Source organism: Urocampus carinirostris, chromosome 1, assembly GCF_059441175.1.
Source record: "Urocampus carinirostris isolate Australia breed hairy pipefish chromosome 1, RoL_Ucar_1.0, whole genome shotgun sequence".
NCBI classification, from domain to species: Eukaryota; Metazoa; Chordata; class Actinopteri; order Syngnathiformes; family Syngnathidae; genus Urocampus; species Urocampus carinirostris.
Genome location: NC_142349.1, coordinates 23,202,491 through 23,215,537, shown reverse-complemented (window position 1 = coordinate 23,215,537; position 13,047 = coordinate 23,202,491). Strand labels below are relative to the sequence as shown.

The window sequence follows — 13,047 nt, the reverse complement described above, 5'->3', positions numbered from 1 at the left end:
GGCTACCACCTATGTGTCTCAGGACAGTCCTCAGGGCCATGATCACACTAAAACATCGCACAAGACTAAGAAAAACACGTCAATCTTGCCTATTGAATAGAAAAATTGGTATCCAAGTCTTTTTTATTGACTCATTTTGGAATTATGCCATGCGACTGGCTGGCAACCAGTTCAGTGTGTCCCCTGCCCACTGCCCGAAGATGGCTGGGATGGGCTCCAGCACCCTGCAACCCTACTGAGAATAAGCGGTGCAGATAATGGATGGATGGATGGAATTCGAAATTATAGCGTTGCTAATTACCATTGCACTATTTTACATTAATTGGTTCCGATGTACTTAAAACACAGGCCAGTCTCCAAGCAGGAGAGTGTGAAACATGCAGCCTGCGAGAATACTGAGAGAAGCGGAAGAGAAAAATGACTTGGAGATTGAAATATCTCCACACACAAAGCAACTGGAGTTGTATTTCTCTCTTTCTCTCTCTTTCTCTCAATCTCTCTTCTTTCTCCCAATATCTCTCCCCCCTCACTCTCTGTCTCCCTCCTTTCACCTCTCTCTCTCTTTCTCTCTCTCTCTCTAGTCCCGCCCCTGTGAGAGTTTATTTCTACCATGTGTACCCTGGTGTAAATATTCTTGCCTATTTATCCATACATTATTTTTACATCATGCTTTTTAGTCATTGTTACGTGTTTATTTTTGGGTGCTATGTCTAATTTTGTTCAGAAAATATTTCACTACATTGCTATCAATGACAATAAAAACAATTCTTATTCTTATAATACTGTATTTAAAACTATGATCAAGTGACCATCATTTTTTTTGCCCAATACAGGGATGATTTTTAAGTTCAGAGCTTCGGGGGTGCTGAGCACCTGGTTAAAACATTTGTTTTTCATTTTCATTAGGCCCCAAAGATAAGAATTCAGCATCAGAAAAATCTGTATCAATTCATAACTTTTTATAGTAAATGGTTATTAGATAATTCATCAAAATGTGGTGATAATGTGGTCAACTGATGAGGAGTGATGAGGAGGAAATACAACATTTTCAGAATACATCTTAAATTTTATTCTGGATGGGATTTCTTTTAAAGAGGGGTGGTAGGATTCAAATGGACTGAACCATCTCAAGGCAGTGAGGAATTTCCATCGCTGCGTAGTTCACATTTTTGTCTTGTTCACATTTAAGCCTACCCTGTCCTGTATTTAGGAAAAGGAAGTTTTTTAAAGTCTATAATCTTTAAGGGTACTTGAGTTGAATTTGGAGGCGCTTGACCACCCCCAGAACCGGGCTGGTTACACCCATGGCCCAATATACAGTATTTGTTACTAATGCTTCATTTTAAAAATACATATAAGGAAAAAAGGTGTTCCAGAATTTTTGACTGAATGTTCAAAAATGACTCTCCCATTAACTTATTTTCTAATGTAAGGGAAGACGGGGATAACGAACAGCTAATAGTTTACCTAGTGCGCATCACAGCGGTCTGCTCCGCCGGGGGACACACACTGTCAGTAAAGAGAAGCTGCTGTGTTTAGAAAATGGCCGACAGATTTTCTCGTTTCAACGAAGAACGGGATTTCCAGGTACAACGCGACCCATGCCTTTCCGTTTTATCGTGGCGCGTATCCTATGATGTGTTGGAACGCTCGTATACAACGCGAATAACGACAGCTGAATTAATTCTGCATCTGTCTCGTTCGTTAGCACTCAAAGTTAGCTAGGCTAACAACGGTGCACTGCGGCGCTTGTCATTTCACTTCCCCTTTCGTTGCTTCGGTATTCTCAACATTGACGCCGAGCGTACTTTTAATGAGCTGCAACATTCGTTTGCCTCTGTGACAATAACGGCATAAAACGACGCCGCAGTACACTTGACAATTGACACTGCATTGCTCTTTAATGACCTTGACAAGACTAGTATTTATCGACAAATGCTAACGCGCAAAGGCTAGCCAACAAGCACGCCGCTAACAAGTGCTGATAATGCGCATTGGGCTTGACATTTCTATACAACGAGAACAGCGTTTTCTTTTGGGCTATTCTGCGAAACCCTGTGAGCGTTTTCGGTTAGTGTCTGGTTATTAATTTCACTCAGATTACTTTTTTTCCCATTCTAAAATCTCACATTAGTATGCTATATAACGTGTGTATATATATATATATATATATATATATATATATATATATATATATATATATATATGTGTGTGTGTATAAGCACTCAAGTCACTTTGTGCTCATTCTCTAATAATTCTGCAAGAAAAACCCTCCACATTAGTCTCACTTGTGTACCTGGAAAAGCAGTAAATTGTACCACCATCACCAATTGTTACAAATTAAACAATTTGCCCTGGTAAAGCTGCATATTGTACTGCTCCATTGTACAACGCCGCACTTGGAAAATGCTTCATGATTCGGTTACCTTTGTTTTGTGACCACACCCAATGCAAAATACTGAAATTAAAACTCAATTCAATTTGCTTTTAATGGGAACTGCGTGACTGCTGGTTATGGTGGAAATGGAATCTGAATGTGTCCGTTGAGCAGCGCCCTTGTTTTGCACATGCAGAATTGACAGTAATCAGACCGGTTAAACTGTGAGCCACTGCCTGGTTCTGAGCGACTAGCCACTAGGAAGCATTCATGGATATTGCCATTAACGACATGTGAATTTCCCTTCGGGGATGAATAAAGTATCTATCTATCTATCTATCTATCTATCTATCTCTATCTCTATATCTATATCTATATCTATCTATCTATCTGTGTTCTCTTGACCTGCATTGTTCTTTACAGAGGAGTGTTATTTACAAAGCAAGAAACTCACCAAACTCATCTCACTGTTATTTTAAGTGTAAAGAATTCAGAATTGATTGGAACTCTTAATAAATTCCCTTCTAGGGACTGGCATTTAAATATGTTTGGTTGTCATGGGATGAAATCCAACTACTACTTGTCAAGGTTAAAACTCGAGATTATTTTAAAGTAAAGAATAAAATGAAGTGTTCACGTGATGGAGTGGGCATGACGTTAGAAATCAGCTTGCATGGACAGGTGGTGGAAGAAGTTGAAAGCTTTGGGTACTTGGGTTGTGATGTGGCTGCAGTTGGTGGAATGGAGTGTGAGGTATTGCACAGAGTGAATCAAGGAAGCAAGGTTTTGGGTGCTCTGAGGAGAGTGATGAAACACAAGAGTATGAGTATGGATGTTAAGAAGGGACTGTATGAGAGTGTGATTGTGCCGACTGTGGTGTATTGTGCGAAGACTTGGAGCCTGAACGCAGATTTAAGAAGGAAGTTGAATGTTTTTGAGGACTATGTTAGGAGTGACAAGATTGGATAGACTGACAAATGAAATTGTGAGAGACAGAACTGGAGTAGTCGTGGAACTGAGCAAGCGTGTTGATAAGCGAGTACTCTGTTGGTTTGGACACATGGAGAGGATGGATGAAGAGCGAATGTTGAAGAGGATCTACAAAGCAGAAGTCAATGGAAGGAGACCAAGAGGAAGACCGCGATTGACGCGGATGCATGGTGTTATGAGTGCACTGCAGGAAAGAGGTCTAAATATAACGGAAGCTAGAGCTCTTGTTGGTTATAGAAAGGAGTGGAGAGGTGTTGTGAAAGGATAGTGGGATTGTGGACGCGTTCTTAAGGATGGGCTGGGCACCCGTTTGATGCGGCAGGTGTAAACCAGTGAAAGCTGTCGGGCCCTGCTGTTGAACAAAAGAGTGTGTTGTGTCACCCTGACCCGAGTGACATGGCCGCTTTCTGTTGTCCCGTTTCATCTGGCGGGACGAAAGCATGACCAACTTGGGTGCCGAGGTGCCTAACTTGTTTGAGTGTTTGGGCAATTGGGTTGGCCATTGTCCAAAAAATGTTGTGTGTTTTTTTGTTTGTTATTTATTTCCCTTTTATTTTCTTTGTTATTGTATGTGTGTGTCTTGCTGTCGGTCACCCCTCTTGAGGGATATGACCAAGGTAGATAGATAGATAAAGAATAAAACACAGTCGAGATTGATTTTGGGTAGCCCTTTCATCGGAGGTGCATCCCACCTGAGCTTTCCCCTAGAATTGTTCTAAGATTCGCTCATAGAGAAGAGACACCCATTCGAGAACTACTTGCCTTTTTATTCAAAACACAGGCGTAAAACAACACATCTAATTGGCTTAAACAAGATCACATGATTAAATAAGGCAATATAATGCTGATCGCTAGATGGCGTACAAGCACAATAAATGAACGCTGAGAAAAGTGAAACTTTTGTAACATAAAAGAACAATGAGTTACTGCAAAATCGAGGGAGTGTAGCAAGGGCAGGTAACCTGGTGAACAGACTTCCTGGCACTAAAGTGAAAGACATCTTCATTAATAGTTAGCAGATCCCAAGAGGATACAATTCTAGTAAGAATACAAACAGCACACCTGGATCTAATCTCTAGCTTCGTTAAGGTACCTTTGAGGATAAAATAATACGAAAGCACATTTAAACTATAATCAAACTATAACTTCCCTAACACCAGCTTTCCTGTGCGGAGTTTGCATGTTCTCCCCATGCGTGCGTGGGTTTTCACCGGGCACTCTGTTTTTCTCCCACATTCCAAAAAACATGTATGTCAGGTTAATTTGCCGGTCCAAATCGTCCCTAGGTGCGGATGTGTTAGTGAGTTGTCTGTATGCGTGCTCTGCAACCAGTTCAGGGTGTCCCCTGCCAACTGCCCAATGATAGCTGTGATTGGATCCAGCACCCTCACGACCCTACTGAGGACAAGCAGTGCAGATAATGGATGGATGAACAATAATGGATAAAACATTTTCATTCACGTTGTAAGTTGTGTGCAAATCAGGATGGAGTATGTAAAAAAGGAGTCAATAATGGGTTCAGATTTACAATAAACCGAATATAAGGGGGAAACGCAAAAAAGATAAAATATTTTGATTTGATTATTATTTCATATTTATTTGCTTATTTCTTAACATTTGTTTTCATTTTTTGCAACTAAAACAATTATGCCAACTGTGCCTTCTAAACATAACTGATTTAAATAGTTTAGCTAAGTAATTTGTATCAAATGTGTTTGGCTCTTTTCATGAGTGCATAGGGCTCTGGAACCAAATATGGCTCTTTTCCTGGGTGCTCGGGAGCCAAATATGGCTCTTTTCCTGAGTGCTCGGGAGCCAAATATGGCTCTTCTCTTGAGGGCTCGGGAGCCAAATATGGCTCTTCTCCCGAGTACATTGGGCTCTGGAACCTAATCTGGCTCTTTTCATGAGTTCATACGGATCGGGAACCAGAAATTGCTCTTTTCATGCGTTGTAGGAGTGTGCGGATCTCTGCACACACATCACGCTTCTTTCTCTCACACACGCCCAATGTACTAAAGGGAAAAAAAGCTAGAAACTTGCAGTATTTTGTAACATTTTTACAAAATAACTGTTGCTGAAGTGGTATATTTGTTGACACGGGGTCAGGCATTATTATAATTTCATACATTTTATCACATCTTACATCACACAGTGAAATCAAATGTGCTAAAAAATAAGATTTTGTCTGGATAGTGGGTTTGGTGGTTTTGTTTAATTTTGTCTTAAAATACAGTATATGGCGTGGCTCTGTGATTCAAGATTGGGTGGGAACATTTGGGGTTTGCAGTAGCTTGGGAGTAAGCGAGCTCATTTTGGGACCAAAAGGTGGCAGGTTTGATTCCTGGCTCCTCCGAGCTAAATGTCAAAGTGTCCTTGGGCAACACACTGATGCCCATATAAGCAGGTAAGTGCCTTGCATCCCTGACATAGCTATGTCGTACCTTAAAAGTTAAGTACATAATTAAGCACTGTGGGAGGTCTGAAGGGACTGGTTAAAGTGCTATAGAAAAGTAGATAATTTACTCTTTGGTTTAACTGAGGAAGAGGTGATCATTCTTTCATTTTGATTTAGTTTTGAAAAATTATTTAATGAGTGGGAAGGTGTTAAACGTGCTTTGTGTGTAAGCCTGATGGTCATTTGTCATGCAAAGCTGTTTTTACAGTTTTATTCAATTGTAAGATAAAATAAAACAAAAAGCACAATGGAACCCAAATAAAAAGAAAATATTTTTGGAAAATCAACAGAATGAAATTGGCCTCTTAAAATAAAAATACACAATTTTGGATTTTATTTCAAAACCCATGATCTTCTTAAGGTTTCTAATGATTTTGTTATAGGTTTTAGTTATATAATATTTTTATTTTGCCCACTTGGTCATTAACAAGGTTCGTAATGGTGCTGGAGCCCATCTCAGTTGACTCAGCGCAGTGGGCATGGGACATTCTGGACTGATTGCCAGCCAATCACAGCATATTTCACAACAAGTAAAGTAAAATGCAGTTTGACACAAAATTCTTCGTTGCACATCTATCAAATGAATCTCTGTCAAGCAAATCCTTTTTATTTTCCACTGCATATTGGAAAGTACTGCAGCAGTGTCTGGAGAATACAAGTTAACTGCTGATTAGTGCACCACTGTAAGCGCATGCAGTGGCCTGATAGCAAAGTCACACAAAGGAGAGTGAGACTGAGTGTGTGGCGCCGATATCGATTTGTTCTTCCACGGCAATTCTACTCAAATTAATCCTTCCCTCTCAGGCTTCGTGAGCGCTGCTGTAGTCTCCTGGTTGAATGTGAAATTGTGGGAGGGATCCTGGATAGCATCAAATCAATTAATGGTGGGTTAGTTGGTTGTGCTTGTAAGACCACTGTCGATTAATGGTGAAGCTGAACTGGAAAAAAAACAATACATTGTACTATATTTATATATTTTTTCCCATTGGAGCCTTAAATAAAATGTCAGATTCTTTTACCCCAATGAACAAGATTTTCAATTGAATTACACATACTTTTTCTTTCTTGAAATAATGTCTTTGTCAAAACATGCTTGGAAAAGTAACGGCAACCTATGTTGTGTGCATATATCACTGGTTAAAAATGACTAGTTGTGGATTTATAATTGCGTTTGCAAGATATAAACATATGCTATTTCTTGTCAATGTTCGTTGCGTCTGACACTGTTTACATTTCAGCACCGTTTTAGTCAAGCAAAAGGATGTCTATTTTTGGACTCTTTACATTTACTGCTCATGTAAAGGTCGGCATACTTGACAAGACGTACTGTAACCTTTGCCTCTCCTCCACAGGCATCAGTCTGACTTACAAGCACTTCCTATTGGTCATTATAGTGATGTGTTTGAAGTGAAGTTTTGTCAATATTCTTTTGAGAAATTAAAATATTTACAAAGTGATAATGGTAAATAAAGTATGAAATGAGTCGTGTGTAAAATTGGCTTTTTGAATTTGTGTCACTCAGGGTGGGAATCACTTTGACCAGTATGAAGATGGCCAAGTGGAGCTGGAGCAGGCATCCTTGGACAAGCCCATTGAATCGGTAAGGCTTCAACCTGTTGTCCTGCAACATTGGACCAGCTGTGAGAGTGGATGATTCGTCCAGACAGTCTTTTTTTTTAAAATCTAATTCAATTTTTAATTTTAATATTATTATTAACTGTTGTTTACATTGATTTTACAATTAGAAACCCCCTTCTAGTGTTCATTAATACATCTAAAACCTGGTCTCCGTCATCTGCTATCCATTTCCTTTGTGGCATTTAAGTTGATGGTAGATGGGATGGGTAGATGTTTGGGTTTAGTTGATGTTAAAAACATCATCATTAGCTCTTTTTTGAGACTACGGGATGAGTTTTAGCAAGACAACGGAGTGGATAAAGCATTGTTGATCAAGTGTAATGTGAATTATTTTATGAATTTATTGAGGAAGTTGTTAAAATAATTATTTTATTTTATTTTAAACTGTAGAGGTACAGTGTGGACTAAATGGAAAGTGACTTACACTCAGTGGATTTGGAAAGTATTGGGACCCCTTGACATTTTTTCACTCTGTGCCATTGCAACCATTTGCCAAAATAGAAAAATTAAAAACTTAATTTCATTTGTCATTTAGGTACACTCGGCACACCCATCTTGACAGATAAAAATGTTTTGAACTTTTATTGAAAAAATAAAAATAAAACAGAAATATCACATGGTCATTCAGACCTTGTGTTCAGTACTGAGTACAAGCAGCCATGTTTCTTCTTGAGATTGATGCAACAATGTTTTTATATTTACATTTGGCGATCCTCTGCCATTCTTTTTTTGCAGATCTTCTTTCATTCTGTCAGGTTGGATTGTCTATGTTGGTAGACAGTCATGTTCAGGTCTTTCCAGAGATACTCATTGGTTTTAGGTCAGGGCTCTTGGTGAGCCAGTCAGGAATAGTCACAGAGTTGCTCTGAAGCCCAAGTCTGTTGTCATTTTAGTTGTGTGCTTAGGGCTATTGTCTTGTTGAAAGGTGAATCTATGGCCGAGTCTGAGGTCTTGATCACTGGAGTAGGTTTCCCTCCATTACATTGCTATTCTTGGTAGCATTCATCGTACCTTTGGATTAGTTCTCTTAGGATTAGTTATTTTAGGATTACTACTTTGAGTAACTTTTATTGCTACAAAGATATTTTAGTAACTATAGCCAGATTTGTGCCTTGGCACATATGTTTTTGAGCTCCTTGTGCAGTTCCTCCGACCTCATTTGGTCTAACATGCGCTGTGAGTTTATAAGTAGATAGGTTATGCCTTTCCTAATCAAGTCAAATTAAACATAGGTGGATTCAAAGGATTAGCACTGTGTCAAGGAGGATCAGAGGAAATGGATAGTACCTGAGTCAAATATGAATGTCACTGCAAAAGGGTCTGAATACTTGTGACCAAGGAACATATCCGTTTTGTTTTTTAAATCACAATTCCAAAAATTTAGAATTTTATTTTTATGTCGAGATGAGTTGCTGAGTGTACATTAACGATAAATCAAATCAACCTTTTTGATTTTGGCAAATTGGTGCAATGACACGGAGCAAGAGTAGTCAACCCAGAGCTGCATGTCCGGCATGTTTTTCAGTTTTCGCTCTTCTAATACTCTGGTGATACAAATCATGAGCTTGTTCGCAAGCTATGCAGAAGCTTGATGTCAAGCCTAGTAATTTCAATCATCTTTATTCAAGCAGAGAAACTCCAAAAACATGCCGAACAAGTGGCTATAGGCTGGGTTGGCCACGCCTGACATAGAGGGAAAAAATTCGAGGGGCATAATTACTTTCTATACCTTCTGTACACAGTTGAAACCTACAGTTGACATGCATTGTAGTAAGAAAACGTATATAAACTTTCATGTGAAATGTAATAATATTAAAAGTTATGGTTTTCAAAATTATATTTATTTTCCAAATGCCACAATAATTATATAGTTTTGTAGAAGTTTGCATACAGTAAGAATAAATATTTGCATTACAATGCAAAGCTTGTCTTAAAATTAAAATATTTAAGTTTTCTCAGAGACGAGCCATATTGTGAGGTTCACCTGAAATTCATAAAAAATCTGCAAAGATATTGAAGGAGATTCATTGAAATTTACATTGTCTCGATCCTTTGATGGGAAATACAAAGGAATTAAGGTGCCATGTTTGTTGAGTCACTTGTTTATAAGCTAGTCTAAACACCATGGGAATGTAAAGTACTTTGGTGTAACTCAGGAAGGAGAATGGTCTATGTCCCTAAAATGTTGGTGTATTATTCTAGGATATGCATTTGAGAACAAATCAAGAACAAATCTAAATAACTTTGTTACATATGAGGTAAAAATGGTGGAAATGTGTCTTCATCCACATTAAAATAAGTACTGTAGCATTATGGGCTGAATGCCACTCTACACAAAAGATACAATTACTTGATTTCTTAAACTTGAGTGTTTTTTCATACCTAAAAGTGTTCAATGTGTCTTCTGGTTTCAACTGTGTTTTATTTATTAACCCCATACCCTTGAGCATTGCTTACTCCACTCCCCAATTGGGAAAGCACATTGAAGTAAATGGCTCCGTTTGTGTTGCGTGCAAGTGTGTGTGTGTGTGTGTGCGTGTGTGCGTGTGTGCGTGCGTGCGTGTGTGTGTGTATGTAGCTTAGAATTTGTTTGTGTTTGTAGGACAGTTATCTTATTGTACACAACTTGGGGTGTTCGACATTTCTCTCCTGCAGCGAATTGGCCCCCTATTAGCTAAGCAGCAATGACCTGGTTTGTATTTGCACGCTCTGCTTTCTTACTCCTGTCGGTAGGGTCCTTGTAACGCTATTCTTGACTGTTTCGGTCTCTTTCTTGCTCTCACTCACTACTGTTAAATTCTCATTCTCTAGTCTTTCTACCTCCTTCTCAGTCTCTTCCTACTACACAGTGATTCGGTGTACAGTACCCTCTGTCATTCTGTGCTGGCATGGTGCTTGTGCAACTGGGACTGCATTAATTATTTATTTGCTAAAGAGGCACATGAAGAATAGCGCAGGCAGCTGTCTTTTTAACGTCTCCCTTCCTCCCTCTTCCTCCTTAAATTGGTCTCTAAAGCCTTAATTTAAGCAGGACCAAGCCCCTCTTCCTATTGTTTGTGTTGAGTCAGGCCTTTTGTGGATATTCCACTTAAACCAAGCTGGAACAACAGTATATGGTCTGATACAAAAATCATCCAAAAAATCAAAGTTGCCATGGACTACCCGTTTCATGACACCAATTCAGACACAGTGGGAAAAATCCACTAATGTGTGGGAGGTGAAAAAACATAAAGGGCAAAAGGTAGCCTGCTTACCTGGTTTGAGTGGCTGGTTAGCTCCTGCGCTATTATTTATGGATGGGGGTTGGGTGGGTGGTGACTCTGGAAGCTGAGCGAGAAGGTATTGCTGCAATAATGCGAAAGCAAAAAAGACAAATTATCATATGTTCACTCTTATGTATAGAGGTACCTTGATTTATGAGTGTATTCAAAATACAATTTAATTCAAGAAAATGTTATCAAAAGAGTCTAAAAGCCAGAATAAGCTTGTTTTGCACAGCGAGAATTTTCAAAAAATTGCGTATTTGTTAGACATGCTGTGATACTCAGGCTACTCACGGGGTCTTAAAACTTTAAAATCTTAAATTTCATAATCGAAAATAAAAGGTTTGTGAAGGTCTTAAATTCTGTCTACGGGTCTTAAATTTAATTCTGGTGTGCTTGCTTGCTCGGTTTTTATCTATCAATCTACAGTGAACTTTTGCCTACTTTAAAATTTGAAGTTGTTTATACGATGCAACAACAAATTTAGTATGAAACATGATAATAAATTTAGCTTTTTTTTACACATAAACAATTTAATGTGAAATAAAGGATCCCTAAAAAATATATTTACAGACCTACAAAACGAATTGTAAAATACAAAACAATTTTATTTTTTTACACTCTGAACAGATTAAAAGTAAAATAACATAACTGATTCCCTGAAAACATGCAAAACATAACTTGAAAATATTACCTCTGCAGTGCAATGAATACACTTTAAAATACAAATAAAAAACCCATTCAATTTTATCCAATATAGACACAGAATCTCTGAAAAACACGCAAAAAATATGTATCAATATGTGTAAAACAAAAAAGCAATGATCCGCAGGGTTTACTAAAGATTGGCATTTAAAAGGTGCTTTAAGCGACTGAATCGGCTTTTTCTGCCACTGATAGACCATGCATTCTGTTTTGGAGCCATCAATATCATTAAAATGAATCCAAGTTTTGCTCCTTTGCCTGCGTTGACTCTTTCTTTCTGTAAAGGTCTCAAACTCTTTTCTTGGGGACCTCTAAAGCTAGGGTCTGGGTGAAACTGGGCCTAATCGGGTGTTCCACAAAGAAAGCTCTTATTAAAAAAGTCCACTGTTCTCAAATATATTTTTTATTTGCCACACAAAATAAGCTCAATATAAGGATTGATAATTAATGTGAAACTACAAATGAACTAATGTGAAAAAGTATAAATTAATCCGTAATTTGCATAGGCTTTACTTATATCAAAGGGACAAAGTGTATTATGTGACCACTAGATGTTGCTGTATTGTGTAGTGTAAGGAAGAACACACATTATGGAGACTCAAAGTGACACAAATGCATAATTTTCCCATTTTCTTTCCCAGCCCTTTTTGAGGTTTTTGGTTACTTGTAGCAGCAAGATGGCTGAGAATTAGCCCATGGTATGTTAAGCAAATTTCTTGAGCAGTAAGTATTTTTTCTAAACCGAAATCATGTTTATTTCATAGTTTATATATTTTAGATTCCGGCTTTTATGCCAGAATATGTGCAAAATTGGTCTGGAATTTTATTGAATGTGGTCTTAAAAAAAGTCTTAAAAATGCTTAAAATTGAATGTAAAAATCTTGGGCAAACTCAGATATTGCGTGACATCACAAAAATTGGCTAGATTGAGTGAGCTTGGGTGCGTTTTTTTTCCAGGTATTTTAATTTTGTATTTTTCTGACTCAACCATTCATCAAATGCTGGATTGGGCCTCTGTGAGTCTTATTTAAATTTCCATTTGAGTGTTGAAGAAGTGTATCTTGAAATTAGTCAGAATTCCGCAAAATAATAAGTCATTTAGGGTTTTTAACTCCAATAAAATATGTTGGACTGGAGAGGAACGGGCGCCACCAGGTTGTACTTGCCCAAGACGCACCACAAGAACTAGTACCCCTATGACCCCAGTGGTTAACGGAAGCACCCACCCACCTCAAAAATGTGAAAGGTTGGGCGCTGGCAGTTTAAGCACGTTTCCTGGCTGCAAAGCCCAATTAACTCATGAAAGGCATGTACCCATGTACACCAACACAAGTCCTTCATATACTTAAAGGTTTCAAAAATAAAAGTTTTCAGATGAAATGTGTTAAAAACATAATTTACATACTGAAGAAAACCCCCAAAATGTGACTGAGAAATGGAAGTAGATAGAAAAAGTGGAAATTGACACGCTTCTTCTTTGGCAATAATGTTATAATAATAATAAAGAAAAAAGCTTAAATCTGTCCTAACCTGCACCTACAATTGTCCTGTCAAGAATGAGTCACGTTCGATAATGCTCCGACTTTGGCCCCTTAAACATAATAAGCATTTCCCAG

The 13,047-nt window shown here is 38.2% G+C and overlaps 1 protein-coding gene across 6 annotated transcripts in view; it reads left to right on the top strand.

The window, feature by feature from the left end:
- Window positions 1-1,455: 1,455 nt before the first annotated feature.
- Window positions 1,456-13,047, top strand: part of gpatch8 (G patch domain containing 8) — a 35,623-nt gene continuing 24,031 nt past the window's right edge. For 5 of the 6 annotated variants that reach the window (XM_088330698.1, XM_088330727.1, XM_088330692.1 and 2 more), the window contains exons 1-3: window positions 1,515-1,587; window positions 7,348-7,425; window positions 10,119-10,155. Coding sequence is in view for 1 of the 6 variants with exons in the window: in XM_088330683.1 (XP_088186809.1) it covers window positions 1,543-1,587; window positions 7,348-7,425 (123 nt within the window). In the remaining 5 variants the exon portion in view is untranslated. Of the gene's footprint in view, window positions 1,588-7,347; window positions 7,426-10,118; window positions 10,156-13,047 lie in introns of all 6 variants that reach the window. The other variant, XM_088330683.1, reaches the window with a different exon arrangement.